This window comes from Podarcis erhardii (genome assembly GCF_964252035.2).
Source record: "Podarcis erhardii genome assembly, chromosome: 1".
Taxonomy (NCBI): Eukaryota; Metazoa; Chordata; class Lepidosauria; order Squamata; family Lacertidae; genus Podarcis; species Podarcis erhardii.
This window is the reverse complement of record NC_138497.1, coordinates 130,058,202-130,080,586: the sequence shown is the minus strand read 5'-3', so window position 1 is coordinate 130,080,586 and position 22,385 is coordinate 130,058,202. Positions and strand designations below refer to the sequence as shown.

The following is a 22,385-nucleotide window of genomic DNA, read 5'->3' as shown; positions in this document are numbered from 1 at the left end:
CTTCTCTTCCTCTCCCACACAGTTCTGGGGGTTCTGCCCCACTCTCCCAAGCCGATTCCCTGGGGAGGAAACGGGGAAAGCCCCATTGCACAAGCGGAAGTCCTTGCATAGGGGGCTTCCACTGATGGGGTCGGTTAGATGAGTCCTACCCATAATTCCCAACTCTTCCTCTTCCCAAAGAAGGAATAATAAGTAGCTAGCTCTGATAACTGAATCTCTTTCAATCTCTGTCAGAAGATATTTGGTTAACCAAACCCCATCTTTTACCCATAACCATGATGGACTCAGTTTTTGAATGAAAACGCTCCCAATAATGATGAAAATATCTATTTAATATTAATCACCACCTGATAAAGAAATCTCTATGTCCCCTTTCTGGTGATATTTTAACACTCGTGCTTTTCTTAATTTCCTGTTGGTTTCCATTAGCATATCACAGTTGAATTTTTTTAAATTTTTATGTGCTTAAAATTGTCAGTAGTGACTTAGTGTACGTCACGAAGGCATTGTTTTTTACTTTGGAAACACTGGCATTTTAATCTGATTTGAAGTTCTTTTCATAGTTGAGAGATCCTAGAAAATTGTTCTAGGATCTTGTAACATTTTCCATTCTGCTGATTATATAGTACTAATGTTTTTATTCCTGTCTTGGGTTAATTTGTTTTATTCTAGTTGCCTACTGAGATTAGTTCCTTGTGTTTACATTAACCTGAAAATTTCACAGGAGTTAACTTTGAAAGAGTTACGGTAAAATGATTTGAGGGTTTCTACGTCCATGACCGTATGTGTTTCTTTTTATAGGTCTCTCGGGATCTTGTATGCTTTCTTCAGCTGGATCATGTAAATGTTTACTACGGCCAAGACTATCGGAATAAGTATAAAGCCCCTACAGACTATTGTTTAGTACTTAAAGTAAGTGTTGAGTAGTAGCTGTCAATATGAGAAATGAAAAGGGGAAGGGGAAAAAGCCACAGAGTAGTTGTTCGAAAGCTTATTGTACCTTGTGTGCTGCGTGTTGCCCATTTCTGCATGAAACGCAAAAAAAGGCATATTTTGTATCAGCCAGTATTGATTTGACACACTCTCCATCAGATCCCGTTTTCATTTGCCTATGAGAGAAGGCGGCAAGTTCTTAATCATATTTTGCAGCAGTTTCTGTCAACAGCTTCAGTGAAGAAATATGAACCCTAGCATTCAAAGGATGCATTCCTCACTTTTTGCTATTGCAACTGCAAAATCTTTGAACATGACTGTTCTGCTTCCCTAGGAACCTTAATGCTGTAAGGTTAAGGTTGTTATTTTTAAATTCGGTTCACCCTGATGTTTCTCTTGCAGCATCCTCAGATTCAGAAGAAATCGCAATATATTAAATATTTGTGTTGTGATGATATCAGAACCCTACATCAGTGGGTAAATGGCATCCGTATCGCTAAGGTATGTTCCAGTTCTCTGCTTCTCTCCCAATAGCTGTCATACCATAAGAGTTGGAAAGTATAAACACAGAATGGCGTTGCTAATGTCCAAACATAGACACTGTTTTTAAGGGCAGGGATTCTAAAAATCTGATTTAAATATATTCTTTTAAAAACTGCTACTAGCATATAACAAAGTATATGATTACCGTATTTTTTTGCTCTATAAGACTCACTTTTTCCCTCCTAAAAAGTAAGGGGGAATGTGTGTGCGTCTTATGGAGCGAATGCAGGCTGCGCAGCTATCCCAGAAGCCAGAACAGCAAGAGGGATTGCTGCTTTCACTGCGCAGCGATCCCTCTTGCTGTTCTGGCTTCTGAGATTCAGAATATTTTTTTTATTGCTTTCCTCCTCCAAAAACTAGGTGCGTCTTGTGGTCTGGTGCGTCTTATATAGCGAAAAATACGGTATATAAAAATGGATTGTTGTAACAGTTTAAAGTTATCCGTTCTTATTTACTCTGCTGGTCATCAGAATATGCATTTCCAGGCTGGTATAACACATTAAACCAAAAGTATGTCCAAATTAATAGGTGATGCCCAACTTTAGTCCCTCTTAGATTTGAAATCACTGTACTTAAGTGAGTCTACTCTTGAGTATCACCTAGTTGGGTATCACTAAGTCTGCATTCTGTGACCATTTATTTTCATGTTGAAGCGTTTCCAGCCTCTTTAACATTTTTATTCCTACTTTGACAAGTACCGTATTTTTTGCTCTATAGGACGCACCTTGTTTTAGAGGGAGAGAACAAGAAAAAAAAAATCTCCCCCTCTCTGCTCAGAGCCCCTTCGGCGAAGCGGCAGGAGAAACGGAGCCCCTTCCATTTCTCCTGCCACTTCGCTGAAGGGGCGCTGCGCGTAGAGGGGAGATTTTTTTTTCTTGTTCTCCCCCTCTAAAACAAAGGTGCATTCAGTGCATTCAAGGTGTGTTCGGTCACCTTCAGTGAAGGCAACCTGAAGCCTCCGGATTTCCCGCTGTGCTCTGGAGGCTTCAGGCGGCTACCTTGGAAGCCTGGAGAGTGACCCCTCTCGCTCTCCAGGCTTCAGTTAAGACAACCCAAAGCCTCAGGAGCAGCAGAAAGGCTGCACACAGCTTTTCTGCTGCTCCCCGAGCTTGTGGGGCTGGCGGTGGGGGGAAGTGCTGCTTTCCCCCACCGCCAGCCTCAAAGACCAGGTCGGGGAGCAGCGCAAAGGCTGCGCGCAGCCTTCTCGCTGCCCCCCGAGCTTGTGGGGCTGGCGGTGGGGGGAAGTGCTGCTTTTCCCCACCACCAGCCTCAAAGATCCCTGAAACCTTCGGAGCACAGCGCGAGTTCCCGCTGCGCTCCGCGGGCTTCGGGTTCCTTTTGCTGAAGCCAGGAGAGCACCAACCCCTCTCGCTCTCCAGGCTTCAGTGAAAGCAACGCGAAGCCTCCCGAGCGCTCCCTCTGCGTTTTGGAGGCTTCACGTTGCTATCGCTGAAGCCAAGGAGCCTGCATTCGCTCCATAGGACGCACACACATTTCCTCTTAATTTTTGGAGGGGAAAAAGTGTGTCCTATAGAGCGAAAAATACGGTAACCCTCTTCCTAGGATTCCATGTCATATGGAACTTAGTGCTTGGGATGGCATCTGTGCCTTCATGATTTTTCCATATACCCTCATATGCAAAGCTCTGTAGTTGTCTGGAGAATTGTAACTCGGTGTGTTAGAAGAGTTATTGGCTGGAATTACCAATTTCACCCCATGGCACTTTCCATGGCACTTTATTCCATCAGGCAAGCTGCTGTTTCTAGCTTTCAGTGCAGATTGGTAATAAGAAACTAAGACTCCAGCAGGCACCAAACAAAATTTCAGCTAATCTTACAGTGTAGGTTTTGTCAGGAGCAAGCCCACTAGTCTGAAATGAAAGGGATGGGCTTGATAAGCTTGGCACTTGAATCATGCAGAGTGTTCACAATCCCTGTTCTGTTTTGTTCAGTATGGGAAACAATTGTACGTAAACTATCAAGAAGCCCTGAAAAGGACAGAATCGGCATATGACTGGACATCCCTCTCCAGTTCTAGTATCAAGTCTGGATCCAGTTCATCTAGTTTGCCAGGTAAGCCTCAGTACCATTCTGTTTCTATAAAATGTTTTAAGGAGTTTTGATTCACTGTAAAAAACACCCCTTGGGTGACATGAAAATGAGACCTACCATTTAATTCAGAAACATACACCCTTTAAAATGTGAAAACCATGAACTAAAAAATAATTACATTGAGACAGTGTTTGTGGGATTTGTTGCCAGAGCATCAAGATGAAACAAGCTTCTTTTTGGTCCTGTGCACTGTTTTCAGTTGTTAAATGAACAGAGAAAGCGTTCGATTCCATTGAGTATCTTCCAGCTCACACATGGAGCATAGCTGTCAAGTGTCCCTTATTTGGCGGGACAGTCCCTTATCCCAGCACCATGTCCCACTGCTGTCCATTATTGATGAGGCTTCATTTGGCTGCTGGCTGGGCTTTCTGCCTTTGGCTCAGAGGGGCTCAGAAGTTGAACATACCTGTGCCCGGAAAATCCCTTATTTTGGCTGCTGATCCCTTATTTTCGAGGCTGCTGGTCCCTTATTTTCAAATCTGTAAGTTGACAGCTATGACATGGAGTCGATTATACATGTGAGAGTGATTCACTCAAATAAACTTGTTTTTATGGGTTTTGCATTGATGCCCAATGTGTGTTCTGCATTTCTTTCCACAGAATCTCAATCCAATCATTCTAATCAATCAGATAGCGGAGTTTCAGATACCCAAACAGGACATGTCCGTTCTCAAAGTATCGTTAGCTCCATCTTCTCAGAGGCCTGGAAGCGTGGTACCCAACTGGAAGAGTCTGGCAAAATTAGCGTAAGTATCATACAACAGACAATACTATATTATCATGATAGGGTATGAATTTCGCCATTGCATAACATTGGCCTTGCTTGTAAGCCATGATTCCTATGTAAGGAAGCAGCCGAGAATTCTCCCATTAAATTTGGAGAAACAGCCATGCCTCATCCATTCTGGGAATATACCATTATGGTAACAGTTGCTTCATGTCGCAGCTTGCTCCCCTATGTTTTATGCTATGTTTTGTTTTGTTTTGTTTTCCTGTTGCCTCGCAGTCTCATGTGGCAAATGCAAAACCCGGAACAGCTCAGAGCTCCACTGCAGTGATGACTTAAGCAGGGGTAGAGTTAAGGTCAGGGGCCTTGTTTGAACTATTAACCTGGGTGAATGATGCAACCAAAATCATGCAGACTAACTTTTTCCAAGAGATATCTAATATTTAAGCACACTGATTAGTCCACAAGTGCCTGAGCCTGTAGTGCCCTAATTTGACAATGTCATGCACCCCCAACCCCAATTTATTAATAATCTGTCATGGTTCTGGTTTAGCATATATTGCTGGAAAATTCTTCCCAGCATGAAGAATCTTAAAAGAGTTCTATAGCTTGCTGAATTTCAGATAAGCACTCTTTGCAATGGTATGCATAGCTCTAAATTGCAGGAAACCATCGTTTCACAATGCTTCCCTCAAATAATCACATAATACGGAGAAACGGTCATAAAATATAGGATTGTTCATTTGGTGGTCCATTATCTATTAACAGATGTCACAAAGTAAATCACCTTAATAACTTGACCAGAACTCTTGGTGCCTTCTGTTTGACCTCTTCCTCCCCCCCCCCCCGCCCCCCAGTGCAATAATCCCTGCATGCCTTGACTCCCCTTCCTATTCTGTGATATAGTTAGTCATGATGATATAGTTAGTTTTCACTCTGTGTATTGATTATCAGTGCTTGGTCACTTGCATTCCCCTCCCGTCAAATTTGGCCATATATATATTTCCACCTTAGGCAGTTGTGAGGGATTGTGCTCTAAAAGCAATGGGAGATCTTGTCTTCCCTAATGCACTTGCGAACTTTGTGCAGGTCCCTCTGCACATAGTGCCAACCCAACCATCTCTCTCAAGTTATACGACACTTTATTCAACTTTTTGTAATTCATAGTAGTTAAGTTTATAGCAGGCACTTTCACAATCATTCCTCTTTTCATATATGTTTGAATTTTATTTTGTGTTTTTTTTTATTCCCTTTTAGGCTAGAATGGACTCAATAAGTCGACCCTTTACTTCAGTCCCACCAGCCTTGTCTCCGCAGGCCAAAGCGACCCCCCTATATTCAGCTTCACAGCCATCGCCTCCCCTTCCACCCCCTCCCCCTCCTCCGCCACCCCCTCCTCCACCGCCACCCCCTCCGCCGCCGCCCCTCCCCAGCCAGTCCATGTCCTCCGGAGGCGGCTCAGCCACCGTGTTTGTGAAGTACAGCACGATAACAAGGCTGCAGAACGCCTCTCAGCATGGGGGGCTTCTCTTCAAGCCCCCCCATATGATGCAGCAACCCCCACCAATCCTGCCACCGGCAAAACCCCAGAACCCAGTGCCCCCTAATGGCGTGGTCCCTCCACCGCCGCCCCCACCGCCTCCCCCTACCCCCGGCTCAGCTATGGCGCAGCTCATGAAGCCCGTGCCCTCCATCCCGTCAGTGCCGCAGTTCACGCCGCCACCCCCTCCTCCTCCTCCTCTCAAAATCCACCAGATTCATCAGAATATTCCTCCGGCGCCAGCCGCGGCCCCTGCCACGCCACCGCCTCCCCCACCTATGCCTGCGCCGCCGCCTCCCCAAGCCCCTCCTAAACCTTCCATGGCTCTGCCTACACAGAGCAGCTCAAAAGCCGCCTCTCCTGTTGCGGCACAACCCACGCCCCCTGCCCTGGTTCCTTCAGTGATGAAGAAGCAGCCCAGTTTCGCAACTCCGCAGGTTCCCCTGTCTCCTGTCCCGCTAGGCCCTCTCCCCCCGCCCACTTTGCCCAAGCAGCAGAGCTACGGCAAACTTCCGCCTTCGCCGCAGTCCCCTGTGCCATCGGTGGTGAAGCAAATCGCCAGCCACTTCCCCCCGCCTCCCATGCCGGCTTCAGAGCCTCAGCCTTTAAAGCCTACCCCTCTGAGCGTGCCGCCGCAGTCTCCTCCGGCAGTCAAAGCCAAGCCGAAATGGCAGCCCACCGCCGTCCCATCTCCCGACTTTCCTCCTCCGCCACCTGAAAGTAGCCTAGCCTTTCCTCCGCCGCCCTCCCCTGCTCCAGCGGTGGTGTCCCCCACGCCGGACAAGTCAGGGGGTTCCCCAGTCAAGAAGTCTACCAAGACGTCCAGCCCGGGAGGAAAGAAGCCGCCACCGACTCCCCAGCGGAACTCCAGCATAAAATCCAACAGCTCAGCGGAGTACCACGAATCAAAGAGACCATCGGTGGATAGCCTGGTCAGCAAATTTGCACCTCCGCCAGAGCCTTTGGGGTCTCCTGTGAAGGAGACTCCGCTCCCCCCTGCAGCTCCCCCAAAGCCAGGAAAGCTCAACCTGCCTATCGTACTTCAGCAAGCAGGAATTTCCGCAAAGGCACCTGCCACAGGAGCGCCCGGGAAGGGTACCGTGGAAGAGTTTCCCTCCCCTCCGTCGGATTCAGACTTCCCCCCTCCGCCGCCTGAAATCGATCTCCCTCTGCCGCCCATCGAGATTCCCGCCGTGTTTTCGGGCAACACCTCTCCCAAAGTGGCCGTCGTCAACCCTCAGCCCCAGCCCCCATGGTCCAAACAGTCGGGGAAGAAAGCTCCTCCCCCCACCCGCCCGAAGCGCAACGACAGCACCCGGCTCACACAGGCGGAAATGGCGGAAGCGCAGGCCGCTGCAGCTCCGCAAGTGGCCGTGGCTCCGCAAGTGCCCACCTCGCCCAAGTCTGGCCTTAGCGTTCAGCCCGGGTTCCTAGCCGACCTGAACAGGACTCTGCAGCGCAAGTCCATCACGCGGCACGGCTCCCTCTCCTCGGCCCGGATATCCAGGGCGGAGCCGACGGCCACCATGGATGACATGGCTTTGCCCCCGCCCCCGCCGGAACTTCTCACGGAGAAGCAGAAGAGCAGCAACTTTGGAGGCAGCCACATATCGGGCTATGCAACGTTACGGAGAGGTCCACCGCCGGCGCCCCCCAAGAGGGATCAAAACACCAAACTCTCTCGAGACTGGTGATAGTAAGTGGCTGCCAGTGAACTCTACGAATGACATGTCTGATACACTTGTGAAGCTCCTTGTCTTAATAGCTGTGTGTGTGTGTGTGTGTGTGTGTGTACACGCATGCATGCACACACAACACACACGCGAACAGAAGCTATGGGCGCCTGTTTTGGTTCACAATCACTCCAAAAGATTTCTCTGTTTGCAGTTGGTTTATTGGGGCAAGGGGCGGGCTAACTCTTTTGAGATCCTTCTTACGGATTGGACCAAAATCTTTGAAACACTTCTTTTTCCTGCAATTCAGGAAAACATCTGTTGTCTGTCACGTGAGACATGTTGGTGCATGTATTATAAATGTAGGTATATAATATATTGTGAAGTATTTTGTTGCAATGATAGAGGCTAACCAGAATGTTTTTGTATTTATTTGTTTCAGTCAACCGATATGTATATTACCGGAAATTGGATGGCACATCTTAAAAGAAAAGCCCTTTTAAAAATTGAAGATAATAGGAGGCACTTTAATCAGAAAAAAAAACTATTTTCCCCAGTCGGTGACGGGTATAGGGTACTGACAGATTCTGTCGGCGTTCGTACATTGTCAGTTGATTGAAAACTCCGAAACAATCTACCAAAACATTCTGGTTTTAATACTACTGAGATTAAATCCATACATAGGAAAGGGGATGTGTTGTATTGTGGGCCTGGAGTTAAATATATTTGGACTTCAAAATACAGACATTCCCTTCTGGAACTGTTAAGGGGAAAGGAAAGGATTTATTTAATCAAAACGCTTAAGAAGACACTGCCCTTTATTACACCTTCGTGCACTTAGGTGTAAGCCCCATGGAACACGGCGGAGACATATTTGTGACTAAATAGGTGTAGGATCTGGCTCCAATCCTGTTCACACTTACCAGGGAGCAACTTGCAATGAACCAAGTGGGATTTTCTCTGAAGGGATCGTGCTTTTAATTAGAATAAATACACACTCTTCTAATCCATGTTACTCATTTTTATTTAGAGATCCGTTTGGCATTTAAGCAGAAATGGTGCATCTGCAAGCTCAGTTCAGAATCATTCTGGGTGTGCCAGTTGTCATGTGTGACCACCAATTCGGCTCAGTTCGTGAGCTCCTTGCTCTGGTGCTAGTCAGCAGGTTGCCAAGATGCCATCTTGCGTACGACCCAAGCGCACCTGCATCTCTTAAGATTAACGCTCGACGCGAGCCGTCTCCCGACGTTCAAAACATGTATCTGTGGAGAGAAGTTGGCCGCCCCTCAGATGTTGGATGGCATGAGGTTCTGGGTTACAGGCAGGGCTGCTGTGAGCGTGTTCAGCCAAGCGCACTTGCAAACCCGCTTCAACCTTCCTGCTTGAAGTGTGGAGAAAATGGGGTTTGCTCACCCAATTGGGCACCCTTCCCCCCACCCATATACTGTATTTTTTGCTCTATAAAACGCACCAGACCACAAGACGCACCTAGTTTTTGGAGGAGGAAAATAAGAAAAAAAAATCTGAATCTTAGAAGCCAGAACAGCAAGAGGGATTGCTTTGCAGTGAAAGCAGCAATCCCTCTTGCTGTCCTGGCCTCTGGGATAGCTGCGCAGCCTGCATTCGCTCCGTAAGATGCACACACATTTCCCCTTACTTTTTAGGAGGGAAAAAGTGAGTCTCATAGAGCAAAAAAATACAGTACATTCTGAATGGCTGAAGAGGGGCACGTGCAAATATGACCCCCGTTTCCGCAACAGCTGGGTGGGCAAGCATTGCTTAAGTGGTTGAAATGCTTCTTCACACACAGGTGACCCCAGGGGGCGGCAGAATGGCTTGTTAATGGACAAAGCAAAAGGGTGATCATAGTGCAGTTCCCTTTCGCCTGATTTGGTGATGGCATGAGAGCTAAGTCTTGTCTCCCATCATCTGCAATGCTCTAGTTGAGTCGAAAAACCTCTTCATCCTCGGAACCTGCGCTATCGTAAGTTCAAGTAGTGCATTTTGGAATTTTACCAGGCGAGGAGGTTCTGAAGCAGCGCCCCAGCTCATGCGTTACGTTTACACCAGTCTCAATTATTGCTTAACATGAAGGACCAGTGTGCTGGAGAGACCGTGCTTCGCTCTTCCTTTTGCTAGCATGCCAGCGAGGAACCAAACCAGGTGCTGGTTTGCTGTTGTGCGCAAGCCAACTTTTACGGTTAGGAGAGAAGCGAAAAATATGATGGTAGGCTCCTCTTTGGCTAAGCAGCTAGATTTTTGTTGGGAGAGAAACTCCCATTGCTTTGCGCGCAACAGCAAGCAGCCGATGGCTTGTTTCGTGGGTAGCATGCTGAACAAATGTGAGTTAGTGCTGTGCACTGTTGAGCCAGGGTACCAGCAGCACATTGCTCGTTCCACTTAAACCATTCAAGTGATGCGCAGGCCCAGGCAGCAAGTATTGCATCTGCTGTGCGATGCAATGCAGATTGTAAAACTTTCTTATTATTGGCTATTACTGAATTGATACGAGTGCAGTGCGTGTGTGTGTAAGGGGAAGGACAGCGATAATTTGCTCTGAACTTGTGTTTAAAGGGCTTGCCACCTTTTAAACCTCAAAGATTAGCCCATCGTAAGCTTGTCTTAGGTATCAGAAGTTAGTTGCTTCTGGGGCTGAGGTGGTGGTGTTTGCCTTTGGTTTTTTTTATTTTAAAAAAGACTGCCGTCTGCCTGAGCTCTGTTTGTAGAAAGTTATCCAAATTAGGGTAATTTGGAAGGCTTAACATTTCGCCCTAGAAAAAGCTGGAGAAAGTTAAGAGAAATTTTTGCTTTTGGCCTAGAAGGATCTTGAATGCAGAAAGGAATGGTGCTATGTCATCTGATGCTGAATCTGCTGGTTTTCCCTTCCCCAAATGTGTCCTGGACACAGTTTTCCTATTTTAGAATAGTTTACTTGAGCAATAATATACCATTGTGTGCATTTTTAAAGCACTGCTGTCAGATGGCACTTTTTTTTGTAACTTTCAAAGTGTTCAGAGTTTCATTTCTTCTATTTTTGTGCTTATAAAGTGTCCTTAACCATTTACATTGCAGCATTTTAGCTTGTCTTACAACAAACGGTGGTTATTTTTTTACTTACAATGCATTTGGTGCTCAACTTTATTCTTTCCGTTGCTGCTCGGACCACTTGCTGGCCTAAAGGGGGGGGAAACCCCACCTCATTTGGGAGGTGTGAGGAATATGCCAGATTTGTTCCATGTCTAGTAGCAACCTCACAGCCAGGTACATAGGTTCGCTAAGAAGAGAGTGTGGGATTGCTTTGGGCAGCCAAGCCAGTTAATTCAATCACTTCCCTGCCCCCTTTTGTTAATTTGGAACCAATGCCTTTGGAGTACTGTTATGTCTCTCCCCAGCTTTAACGAAACGTCTTAAATGCAAACAACTGACCAAGATCCACACTGACATTTTCAGAATGTCATGAATTTTTGTGCCCTGGTAAATTAAAGAATGTGCCCCCCCCCCACAAGTAAGCAACAGCTGGGGTAAGAAGGTACCATTTTAGCTCCCCTTTGGTGTTTTTGGAGAAACGGTAATGTAGAATATATTTTCCAGATGTGTTTATGGGCATCTGTCTTGTCTCTGGAGACGATGTAGGAGTGCACTTTTGGGGGTGAACTGTTGGAAGGTTACAGCACCTGTGGTGAGGCATGTTTTGTTGCAGCCGGGGCAGATGAAGGGGTCTGGTGATGCTCCTGCAGATGCACTGTTGGCATTTCTTCTCCCAGCGGTCATTCCTCCTCGGGTCACTGCTATGGGCGCAGCATACAGATGTTCTACCTTAATGGTATGTGCAGCTTACAGGCATTTAATGCTGCAATTCTACACACTTACCTCGAATTAAGTCCCACGGAATGCAGCGGGGCTTACTTCCGACTCGACATTATGTAGGACTGCACTCTCTCCATGGATCTTTTTTTCAAAATCGTGCTCATTCTGAGGTTAGCTAAGCCTGCTAATGGTGTGGTGCTTCGCCATTTTGCCAGCATCTCTATCTGTTAACCGTGCTCCGGGATTTTAAATTGCCTACAGTGGATGCAAAGGGTAAGTTACTGAAACAGAACAGGGCAACACAGCTTAGGCCTCACATGATCTCTTCAGTTTGTGAACCGAAAAGGACAAGTTGCATCTTTGCCCTGGATGGTGTCCTAATCTTAGCAGTGGCAACTGTTGTTTCTTCTTGAATGTCTCCCTTCCTTAATTTATAAAACTATCTTAAGAACCTGTGGCCCTCCAGATGTTAGGACTACAAGCTGCCTTATCCCAGGCTATTGGCCATCTGTCATGGATGCTTGAGCTGAGATTTCCTGCATTGCAGAGTGTTTTGCTAGATGACCCTTTGGGGGGGGGGTCCCTTCCAAATACAATTCTATGATGGGAGCCCACCCCCCACATGAAAGGCCACAGGTTCTCCACTATTGCTTCAGTCGTTCCTACGGAGTCTTAAATTGAGTTTGCAGGTCTGCTACAATGCTCTGTGTCTGGGCTGCAGTTTTCTTTACAAATCTCCTTGGAAGTCGGATGTGGCATGTGGACATTCTTGAAAGTTTGAGAAGGGTTCAAAAACAAGGCAGGAATATTCAGTGAGCACAACATGGGCAGACATGTAGATGGAACTCCAAAAGACTTTTCTGAGCAACATCAGCTGAATTCATGCCTATTTAAACTTCAGTGATGCAAATGTTTGTTTTGTTTTTTCATTTCTACTTGCATTTCATTTTCTTGTCTGCATTGTTGATTAGCAAATTGCAAATTTGAGAAGACGTTAGCCACACTGCTTTTGACAACAACCGCTTGGCCTTAAACGCCTTTTAGTGTTTAAAGATGTCGATCCTGTTTCATGTTTAAAAACCACTTACAAGTTAAAAGAGTACCGAGGATAGATCGGTTCAAAATGCATTTGGACATTTTTAACATAACCCTAACTTTATAATCCCAAGTGTAAAAAGTACATGCTGCTGCTTCTTCTTACACATAGTGAGGTACTTCTGTAGACCCTTTGGCCCGGATAAAAAAAGTATCCTATATTTATTTTTTAACGGTTACCTACTTGAAAAGGTATTGCTTAATCTCGAAAGCTGAAAAGGTTTGCAGGGCCAAATCACACCTTAACTGGAGAATTTGCAACTGTGCTTGTTTCTCTTTGCTAAATAGTTGAGTGCAAGAAAACCAACATCTGCCCCAAGGCAGCATTGGGGGGAGGGGAGCGCGGAGGTTATAGAAGGGAGGAGAAGGAGAGGTCCTCGTCCCCACACTGGCAACCTGGCAATTTTGTACTTTTTCTTCTGCTGATTACATGCTTCGTGTGTAGTTTGGCTTTTAGATGTGCTGGAGCCGATTTAGGCTTGAGTGTACCATTATGCCCACTCCCCCCCCCCCAAAAAAAAACCCCATAACCATAAAGTGAATATTTAAAGCACTACGATCAGTGGCAATCTTGTTCAATGTGTATAATGTACACATCTGTATGCTGCTTTACTCCCCGCCACCACCACCACTAAAGCAAATTCAAAATTCAGCTACACATTGCAAACCTGTATATTTAGGACCTATGGGGGGGTGTAGAATTTATGAGCCCGACACTATCAATTGTGAACGCGCTTCTTGTAGATCACGTCCTTGCCCAGCTGTGGCACGAGAGATGCTCTACATGATGGCTTTAAATATATTCAAACTGCAATACTGAACCAGCAAGAAGCTGGTACCAGTTGCTGTGATGATCTGATTCACCGCCTTGGGCTTGGCAGGGCATCTTCGTACGCATGCCCTCAGCAACCAATATTTGGGGTTTTCTTTCTACCAAAGAGATAACAGGACAGTCTGTGGTAGTTTTTTCTCAAAACGCCTATCTACGTCTAGCAGGTTCTGCTGCCTATTTACATCTTTATTACAGGGGCCAATACAAAAACGTTGGGAAACATTGAATTCTCTGGACCAGAATGTGCTTCGCTTTTTAGAGTGCCCTGGGGAGGGGGGGGGGGAGATCTGTGCTGCAGCATCTTAGATTGCTCACAAAGTATGCATTTGAAAATGGGATTGGGTCATTTGTCTGCTTTTTCCTGCTTCACCTACTGTGCGATTGTAAATTGTGGGAAATTGAGCTTTGTTTTGCAGGCATTGGTCCTGATTATAAGTAGTCCTGATTATGCACCTGTTAAACACCAACATTGCAGCAATTATGTTGTCTGTGCAGATTTGTGCTAAGTGCTTAAATACATTCATATGTTTACTGCTTTACATAAAAAAAATTGCACATTTTATCTTTAGAGTGGGACTGCCTCCCCATCTCCTTTCCCTTTAAGAAAGCAAATCTCATTGAAAGTGGTAATTTACAGTCGAGAAGAGCTTTGTTCTATATAAATATTCTATAAATATGTATAAATATACTTTTTTTAAGCATGGGAGAAAAAAATGAAAAAAATGCATTCAATGACAAAGTACTTGGAAATCATTACAATGGAATATGCACAAGTCAATAAAGATATAGTTAAATTTGTCCGCTGTTCTCATGTGGCATTTTCTGTTTAAGTTTTATTTAAAAGTAAACTAACTGCAAAAGAAACCTCTAGCTGCAGTCTTGAATCCTTGGGTCTTTATTGCAAAGAAATCCTAGTGGCTTTCTCTTTGTGTTTGAGTGAAAAAAGTGACCTCCCATCTAGGTAATAAAATATACTTCTTGCTCCACCTTGTGCTTGAAAACATGAACGGTCAAGTGCATAGTATGAAGTGAGACTCCTTGCCCGTTTAGCCCAGTATTGTCTGGCAGCAACCTCAAGGCTTTTCCCAGCACTTTTTAAAACTAGAATGCAGAACTGCCTGCACACAAAACTAACTTGCCTTTGCAAGTACATAGATTAACCTTGGACAGGGTCGTGGGGGGGGGGAGTCACCCCAGGTTCCATCATGGGGGGGGGGTGACAAATTATCAAGGAACAATTACTGCCGTACTAGGGCTGTTCATAAAAAAACCATTTTTTTTTTAAATGCCTACTCCAAAGGTCTTATCTTACTATACTAGAGCTTATATAGCTATATATGAGATTTCATACATATCAGTTAATATCTTGACCCTCCTCCACGAAAATAGCTGTTTACTTGGCCGTTTTCCTGTGTCGTGAAGGCTGAAATTTCAATTCAGTGGAGCATTTACTGTTCCCAACCCTAACCCTAACCCATCTAATTAGACTTTAATTTGATTTTGACATGCTTTTAGGAGGTAATTTAATTATTGTTTGATTTTATACCAATGTTATGTATCTGATGTTAGCCACCCTGAGCCTGACTTCGGCCAGGGAGGGCAGGATAGAAATAAAAGGTTTTTATTATTATTATTACTTATTATTATTCCTTTGTAAGAAAATATGAAATAATGTAAAACCATTTTTGCAGGCAAAAGAAAGAAATCAATGGGGGGGGGGACAAGAAATTTTTCGCACTGGGTACCACCTGACCTTCCTACACCTCTGCCCTTGGAGTATATCAATACTTTTTCTGCAAGTATGCCTTGCATCCCTTCGTAAGTCTCTACTGAAACAGAATATTCACCTTTTGAAGAAGATATTACTTATTAAGCAATGTTACTATTCCTCTATACACACCCATTTTTGCTTTTAATTAGGTCGTCATGTACACAAATATCATTAGCAGGAATTGGAAGTTTAATGCCATCTTCATTAATAGTGTCTCTCAAAACAAGAGGATATCAGCTCGCTGCTTCACATCAGACCAGAGGAAGAAAATACTGACAATCCCACACTTGAGAAATTTGGGTAAAGCACAAATTTCAGTACGCGTAGACAAGAGTTTGAGGCAAAAGCATGAAATGCAACAAGTGCCTGGAAATCCCTGCATTCAAGGGCTCGTCGCTTCAGTCCATCACCATGCCCTGCGCAGGTGGATGAAGGAAAATATTGCATCACAAGACCACAAACCTGCTGCATAGATTGACCTAGCTCCCTAAGGTGGTGTCCAAACATAGTGAAGCATTAAAAATACCCACTTAGCTTATCTGAAAATACTCAGATTGGGAGATATGCAGCACCTGTTAGTTAAAGGATTTCAATGCAAGTTTTATACACACTTTCGGGGACTGTAACTTTACAGTATCCTAGATCTGATCTTCCACATTCCAAGCTCCCTCTAAAGTTCTCGGAGCCACTCAAAATTAGGAGTGTCCTTAACACTATTTTTGCGTCCATTGCAGTTTATGATATCCTACATCTTGGTATTATCTGGAACTATTACAAAGAGAGACACAGTTATTCCCGGAACCAACAGGAATTGAATTTAATCTCGGTCCACACAGCAGTTCGATTAAAGCCATATCTGGCAAGGAGGGGACAACCTCAAGACGCTTGGAGGGGATTGGAGTGTGCTTTCTTTTTTTATTCAGGACTTGTAACAAGAGGGTTTAGTACACAGCAACAGTTAATTCCAAATACAGTTTAAAAACTCTTAAAAATTTATGCTCCCTCACTCATTGGAAGGTGGTTTAATGGCACACACAGTAAAACATAATTAACAGGGCTTTCTTTAGAATCCTGCACAATTCTCACCATCTATGAGGTCACCACAAGAGCACTTGCCACTAGTAGCTCAATGTAAACCAAATTGGAGTTTGTTTCCATTGCGATAGGTTTCAGAAACCTATCCATACATAAGCAATGATAGTTACGGGAGAAAAATAAGCACCTGATCATCGAGATAGCTCATCCATGAGCGTTCAGCAAGATCCTAACAGAAACCAGCCTGTGCTTTTTACCCGGTCTCTTAGAATTTGGTACACACAATAGATAGCATCATCAAGAAGAAAAGAATCACTGAACTGCATACAATTTCATTCTCCGGTCCAGCACAAGCTCTGGTCTCAAAATTTTATGCTCGTCTAAAGGCATGCCTGTTTGCTGCCTTTAGGAACGGCGCTAGGAAAAAAGACAGGCATATGCCACTCTTCTCAAGAAAGCACGTTAACTACAAATAAAGGTATGCTCAAATGCTGCATACACATAATAGCAGCTGCAGAAGATGGTAAATCTAATACTCGGGTAAAAATGACAGTCTCTCCAAATTTCAGTTGCCTAGGAAAATCTGGCCTTTGGAATAAAAATATCAAGGCGACCTAGATTTAGGCAACATCAGTTAGCTTCATTTTGCGTTTAAATACCGCAACACTCCTCATTTGGAAAAAGTGAGTGTCTTAATACTGCAGGTTTAAGAGTCATGGGTGTTATCCAACTAAGTTTTACTCACAGTAGGCCCACTGAAATTGGTCACATTTCCTTAATTTCAACAGATCCATTTATGAGTGAAACTTACGAGTTGGCTAGCACCCCGTTCTCTCTCATTTACAAGGAATCATTTTTCGTGAACAAGGACTATCCCCATCTTCATTTAGGATAAGAGCTGTGCACCGTTTTTTAACATCTATGCCTGCCTCTTACGTCTCCCACACACAAAGTTAACACCAGGAGGTTAACCAGCATCACTGAGAAATCACCCCCCAGTTATCAAGTCTTAAAGTCATCATTCTCCTCATTAAGCTTATGACACTTTCAAATACTGCTCTATGTTCAAAGGCTGCCCCAGAAACTACAAATTGGAAGACACCCTATTTCCATTCATACATCATGCTCCATTCAATTTTAGCACCAAACCTAGCCATGCCCTTGGTTGGTTTTCCCTGGCAGAAGTTGCTCGGGGAAATTTAGAATTAGCCCGCCTTTCCTACAGGGGAAAGTGTTTACTGTTTGGCTCAAAGCCAAGATCAATGGGGTAACACTGAGAAAAACTGAACATTTAAGGCTTTCGCCCAGCAGAGATTGGAATACACTAGAAGTCAGTTCTACTTACTGAAGATGCCACTTCAAAAATTGAATGACGGCAGCCCAGGTAAGAAATTGTTACTTTGAAGAGAGTAAGTTGGCAACCGTTATCCTCCTTGGGCCGGGGGGAGAGAATCACCCCACACAGCTAGATGTTGATGCGAAAACTCAACAGCTCCCAAGGTTCATTCCACCCCGAAACCTTGTGGAAAGGGACCCATTTACTCAAGGTCCTCAGCAATGCTCCAATGATGGGGACCTGCCATCAGGCAATGTCCCATTAACGGACAGGCGTGGGTTTCCCCAATATTTGCATGCAAGATTACAGAAGAGAGTCGGAAACAAAGGGACTTTTTAATATCATCATGACATGATCCAAAATGGGGGGAAGGGGGGGGGCAAAGATAGAAAAGCAGGCCATCCGCATGTTCGAGTGATGGCACCGAACCTGAGCGTTAGCAGCGCATAGCATCTGCAAACTGGCGGCCAACGTTTCGTGAGCCTCTTATTAAATTCTCTTCTCCCCCCACCTTCTAAACATTGCTAATATAGTCCAAGGCAGCAAGACGAAACTCACTTGCAGGTCTTCAGAGCACCTTCTGTGCCACGCTTGTGTGCCGTGCAGAGCCGTGGAGTACGGTCTTTGTCCCTCTTCCCCTTTACATAGCATGTGCGCAAGGCTTCAGGAGCAAAACTAGGGGGACAGTGGTAAGTTTACACAAAGCAGAGCAGAGGCAGCCCTGGAAATAACAACCAACTGGAAGCAAAGACTCCAGCAATACAGTGGTACCTCGCAAGACGAAATTAATTCGTTCTGCGAGTGTTTTCGTCTTGCAATTTTTTTTCGTCTTGCGAAGCATGGATTTTGGAAAAGCTTCAAAAATCACCAGTCTTCAAAAACCTCAAAAAAAGCTACCACACCGCGTGCTATGAGTTGCTCCTCAAAGTCAAGTCGCAACTGCACCCCCTGAATGCACGGTTTCAAGAAAAAGGAAACAAACTTGCAAGACGTTTTTGTCTTGCGAAGCAAGCCCATAGGGAAATCCATCTTGCGAAGCAACTCAAAAAACGAAAAACTCTTTCGTTTTGCAAGTTTTTCGTCTTACGAGGCATTCGTCTTGCGAGGTACCACTGTACATCATTCCTGCTCTAGATTGGCAACTCTTCTGGCTTGGAAGGATTTGTTCCTGGTGTTGTGGAAAACAAGATTTTGTCTTTAAGCAGGAAGCCAATGCGAGCGGCAGGAAAAACACACACATCTTGGATCCATTACTTGCATGAGTGGGAGAAGGAAGGCCAAGGGAATGAAAGCCATTTTAAGAAGGAATAAATGATAAGGAGCTTGATACCGGATCACACATAGAACTCTTACACTGTTTGCACTTAAGAGGCTGAAAGTAAATGATCAAATCATCATAACTTTTAACACCTCAATTTGATTTTTGAAAGCAGGACTCTATGGGGAGAAAATGATTTTATTTCCAATTTCCCAGGCCTGTCCCCACCCCACCCCCTTTTTCCCGTCCCCCACCCACCCCCTTTTCTTTTCTTTAAAAAAGAAGTAAACATTAAATTAAAAAAGGGAACGTTTAGAGGAAATTACAACCGATAGATGGGAGTACCACCCTCACTGACTTGAAATAGCATGCAGTCTATGCAACATTACATACATACAAAGTCTGATTACTTTGGGCTGTGTACATATCATCCCTAAACATTCTACAGAATTCAAAACTGTACAAAATAAAAAAAGCGTAAAATCCAAGGAAATTCTTTACGTTAGTACTGCAGAATAGAAAGCGTAAGACCAGCAAGAGGCGAGCAATCTGGAAAGACCGTCTGCAGCAGCTTCATGGAAAGTGATCTTAGCCCGGGAGGTTTGTGGGGAACGGCCACAAAAATCAAGTCTTCTAGGGCAACACTTGGCATTGCCCCCTACAGGAGCCGGCAACAATCATCAGAGTCCCTCTCCACACAACCAAGGAAATGCAACCATTTGTTTAAAAAAAACCCAGTGCAGAGAAGCTCCTTATAAACCAATTCTATAGTGAAAGCACTTTTAAAAGGGGGGGACCCACTACAGATACAATCTCAGAAGCTTCTCCAAACAACTTGTGCACGTGAGGAATCTGTCCGGATTGGACCTACACTCCAGGCCAACTTCCCTTGCTCTTAGAAATAAAACCAAGCTGCAACCTCAAAAGCGACAGATTATGATATTTCGGCATCGGAACTGCAGGCCTGCTGTTTGGTCAGCTGTATAATCTAAGATGAACGATATTGTGGCGTTTTCCAGAAGGGCTGAGAAGACAGCAACTCTCTTAAGATGTGACAAATCCGGTACTAAGGCAACCTGTTTTTTCGGGGGGGGGGTGGAGCAATGGGGTGAGGTTTAATTGGGGGGTAAGTATTCTCGAGAAGTCAAGGGCCCAGTACCAGACTTAAAGTGCATCAACAACGGGGGAAATTAAGATGGGTCCCCAAACGGGGTGGGGGGTGCTCTCCTCCCCGCAGGAGCAGTTGGAGAAGGAAACTCTAATTCAAGCATCGTCATTATCCTGCCTCATTTCCTTTGGATTTTTCACGGCTATAAAAGCTCTTTGCAACATAGCAGCTATCTTGCAGGTACACAATGTGCTTTGCACATTTTTCTTTCCAGCACCTAGTTCTGTTGCAGGCATTCTGCATCAAAGCCCAGAACAATATCCGAGACTTGCCTCCTCCTGCACAGAATCAGGTGAGAGTGCCAAGGGTTTATCGTGTCGAGCTGAGCAAGGGCCTTGAGGAGCACATATGCAGAAGTCTGCATCTCCGTGCAGGTTCTTTGTGTGGCGAGCTGTGGTCTTGGGCCCGTGTGCATCCCAACACACAGAACATTACACATGCCGATACCGACATATGTGCATGGTTGCATCGCGGCCATAATAGAAGACAACGTCCTCTCATGGTAGACAGAGCATGCACCAATGTAGATATGTAGGAGTCTTATCATGTGCATTCTGTACAGGAAGTAAAGACTGATGATGCCAGAAATTTGCCCTAATGCTCCAGTGCCTATAGGACTACAGCCCCATAAAGCTTTCACTCCCTCAAACAAGCCAGTCCTAAAAGCCATCCCATTTTAGTGAGGCTAGAGCTGCTCGGAGCACTGATTTTGCGATCTTTGAAGGTGCTCCCCACATAAGCAAACTGTGCAGATGGGAGATACATAAAATCTACGCTAGATTCTTGGTACCGCTTGAATTCTGCTCCTGGCTCGAGCAAAGCATGTTGAAGATTTCCGAGCACACCAGTTGCAGAGGGTAAGCCAAGACAGCCTGTGCAGATAGAGGAACTAGATACCTGCTGGTCTTTTTTGGAGAAATTTTTGCTGGTCTCATGGAATTCTGGCTAGTTGGTGTTAAGAAAGGCAGGCTAGCATAATATGTGGTTCCAGGTTCATCACTTTTCGGTCACTATTCAAGTGAAGACTCAACAGGTCAGGGAGAGGTGTGGTTGAATTTTGCATATCCATGGTTCGTTTGGGTTGCTGTTATGGGGGTCAGGATTAGGGCTGCGGCATATTGGGGGGAGGGGAGACACATTTTCTTCCACACCACGGTTCCATCAAAAATTACAGGGATTCTTTTCAAGGCTGCTCTCTGTATGAGAGGGAACCTGCCATTGGCGGCGGCAGCAACTTCCTTCTGCAACTAACAACTGCTTGGAAAAGGCCATTTTTGAGGGAACCGTGATGTGGGGGGAAATGGTTGGCTCCCTACTATCCCATGCCTGATCCTGAATAGGACAACTGCAATGTAACCAAAAGCAAAGACATTTCACGTGTCATCAAGTTTGGCCTTAAAACTTAAGAAGCCATTACAGCAGACTTCTCCTCACATTTAAGAAAATTACCCATCTGAAAGACTGGAGAAAAGGTAGCTCAAGCTCTCTTCCGTTTCTAATTTGCCTTCAAAGGAAACCAAAACAGAAGGCAGCCCTCTGGATTCCTAGCAAGATCAGCTAACAGGCCTCGGCCACATTTGTCTGCCTGCCTCCACAAGCCTTTCAAGATATGCACTGAAGTCAATTTGTACCATCCGATTGGTATGCATGATGATATTTGAGCCAAACAGCTCCAACTTTTAGCTGAAACTTGTGAATGAATTCAAATTTCCCCCACCTCTAGAGATATTGAATTCTTCTCTATTCTAATTCCACAAACTATAAAACATGAGGTAATTTCAGAAGATTGCAGCCAGCCTTCGGGAGAAGAACCAGGGCTGGAGCCTGATATGTGAAACCACAAGATGTGGCTTATACGTATTCTGAAAGCAGAATCTGGACAATATGTCACTTATCAAGAAAGGAGGGTGCAAACTATTTCCTGGATATTTTTCCAAATAGGGAGGCAGCCCAAATCTTAATTTCAAGCTTCATCTTCCTTCCAACTTTTTAACAACCATTTCACCAAATGAGAGAGGCCTCGCTCGAAGCTTTCAAGGATCTATATAACAGGAGGCCAAGCAGAAAGCTACAACTTCCTGTGTTATCAAAGCAAGAGGAATGTGATTCGAAACCAGCTCCGTGTGCACCTGGATCAGGCTACATGCGCTGAACAGCTGCAGAAGTGTTTTGGGTCAGAGATGCAAGGAACCAACCTGAGATCCAGTTGGTGTGTGAACCCCAAAATGTTTGCCAGTACAATAACGCTCTTCCAATAGTAAGAGAGTGAAGAATGGGGACTTGGGGAAAGGCAAAGAAGAAGGGGGGTGGATGGCCTATCGAAGCCAACCCTTCAGCACTGGCATCTGGGATGTCCCAATACCAGGGCTTACATTATTCCTGAGAAAAATCCCATGTCTTGATTGAATGGGTCACAATTTGAGCAACGGATCGGTTAATTGGCAAGTTCATTACATCTCCTATATCTACACCCGAATCGGTCAGCTTATTAAAATACGTCGTTCAGCTCAGCCCAGCCGCTGCTGGCAAATGGAAGAGCCATTTCTCCAAAACAAC

General features: G+C 45.0%; 1 protein-coding gene and 1 long non-coding RNA gene across 6 annotated transcripts in view; one reads left to right on the top strand and one right to left on the bottom strand.

The window, feature by feature from the left end:
* The window catches only part of RAPH1 (Ras association (RalGDS/AF-6) and pleckstrin homology domains 1), an 82,964-nt gene extending 74,431 nt beyond the window's left edge, over nt 1-8,533 (top strand). For 4 of the 5 annotated variants that reach the window (XM_081856776.1, XM_081856775.1, XM_081856774.1 and 1 more), the window contains 5 exons: nt 802-912; nt 1,336-1,434; nt 3,428-3,548; nt 4,188-4,333; nt 5,572-8,533. In XM_081856776.1, the coding sequence (XP_081712902.1) occupies nt 802-912; nt 1,336-1,434; nt 3,428-3,548; nt 4,188-4,333; nt 5,572-7,548 (2,454 nt within the window). In that variant the 3' untranslated portion in view covers nt 7,549-8,533. Of the gene's footprint in view, nt 1-801; nt 913-1,335; nt 1,435-3,427; nt 3,549-4,187; nt 4,334-4,593; nt 5,551-5,571 lie in introns of those variants that run through there. The other variant, XM_081856777.1, reaches the window with a different exon arrangement.
* On the bottom strand, nt 7,623-11,887 carry LOC309335551. The gene is made up of 2 exons (XR_014153570.1): nt 9,233-11,887; nt 7,623-8,971 (listed from the first exon to the last, which is right to left on the bottom strand). It is a non-coding gene; the product is annotated as an uncharacterized lncRNA (long non-coding RNA).
* Between the last annotated feature and the right edge of the window lie 10,498 nt (nt 11,888-22,385).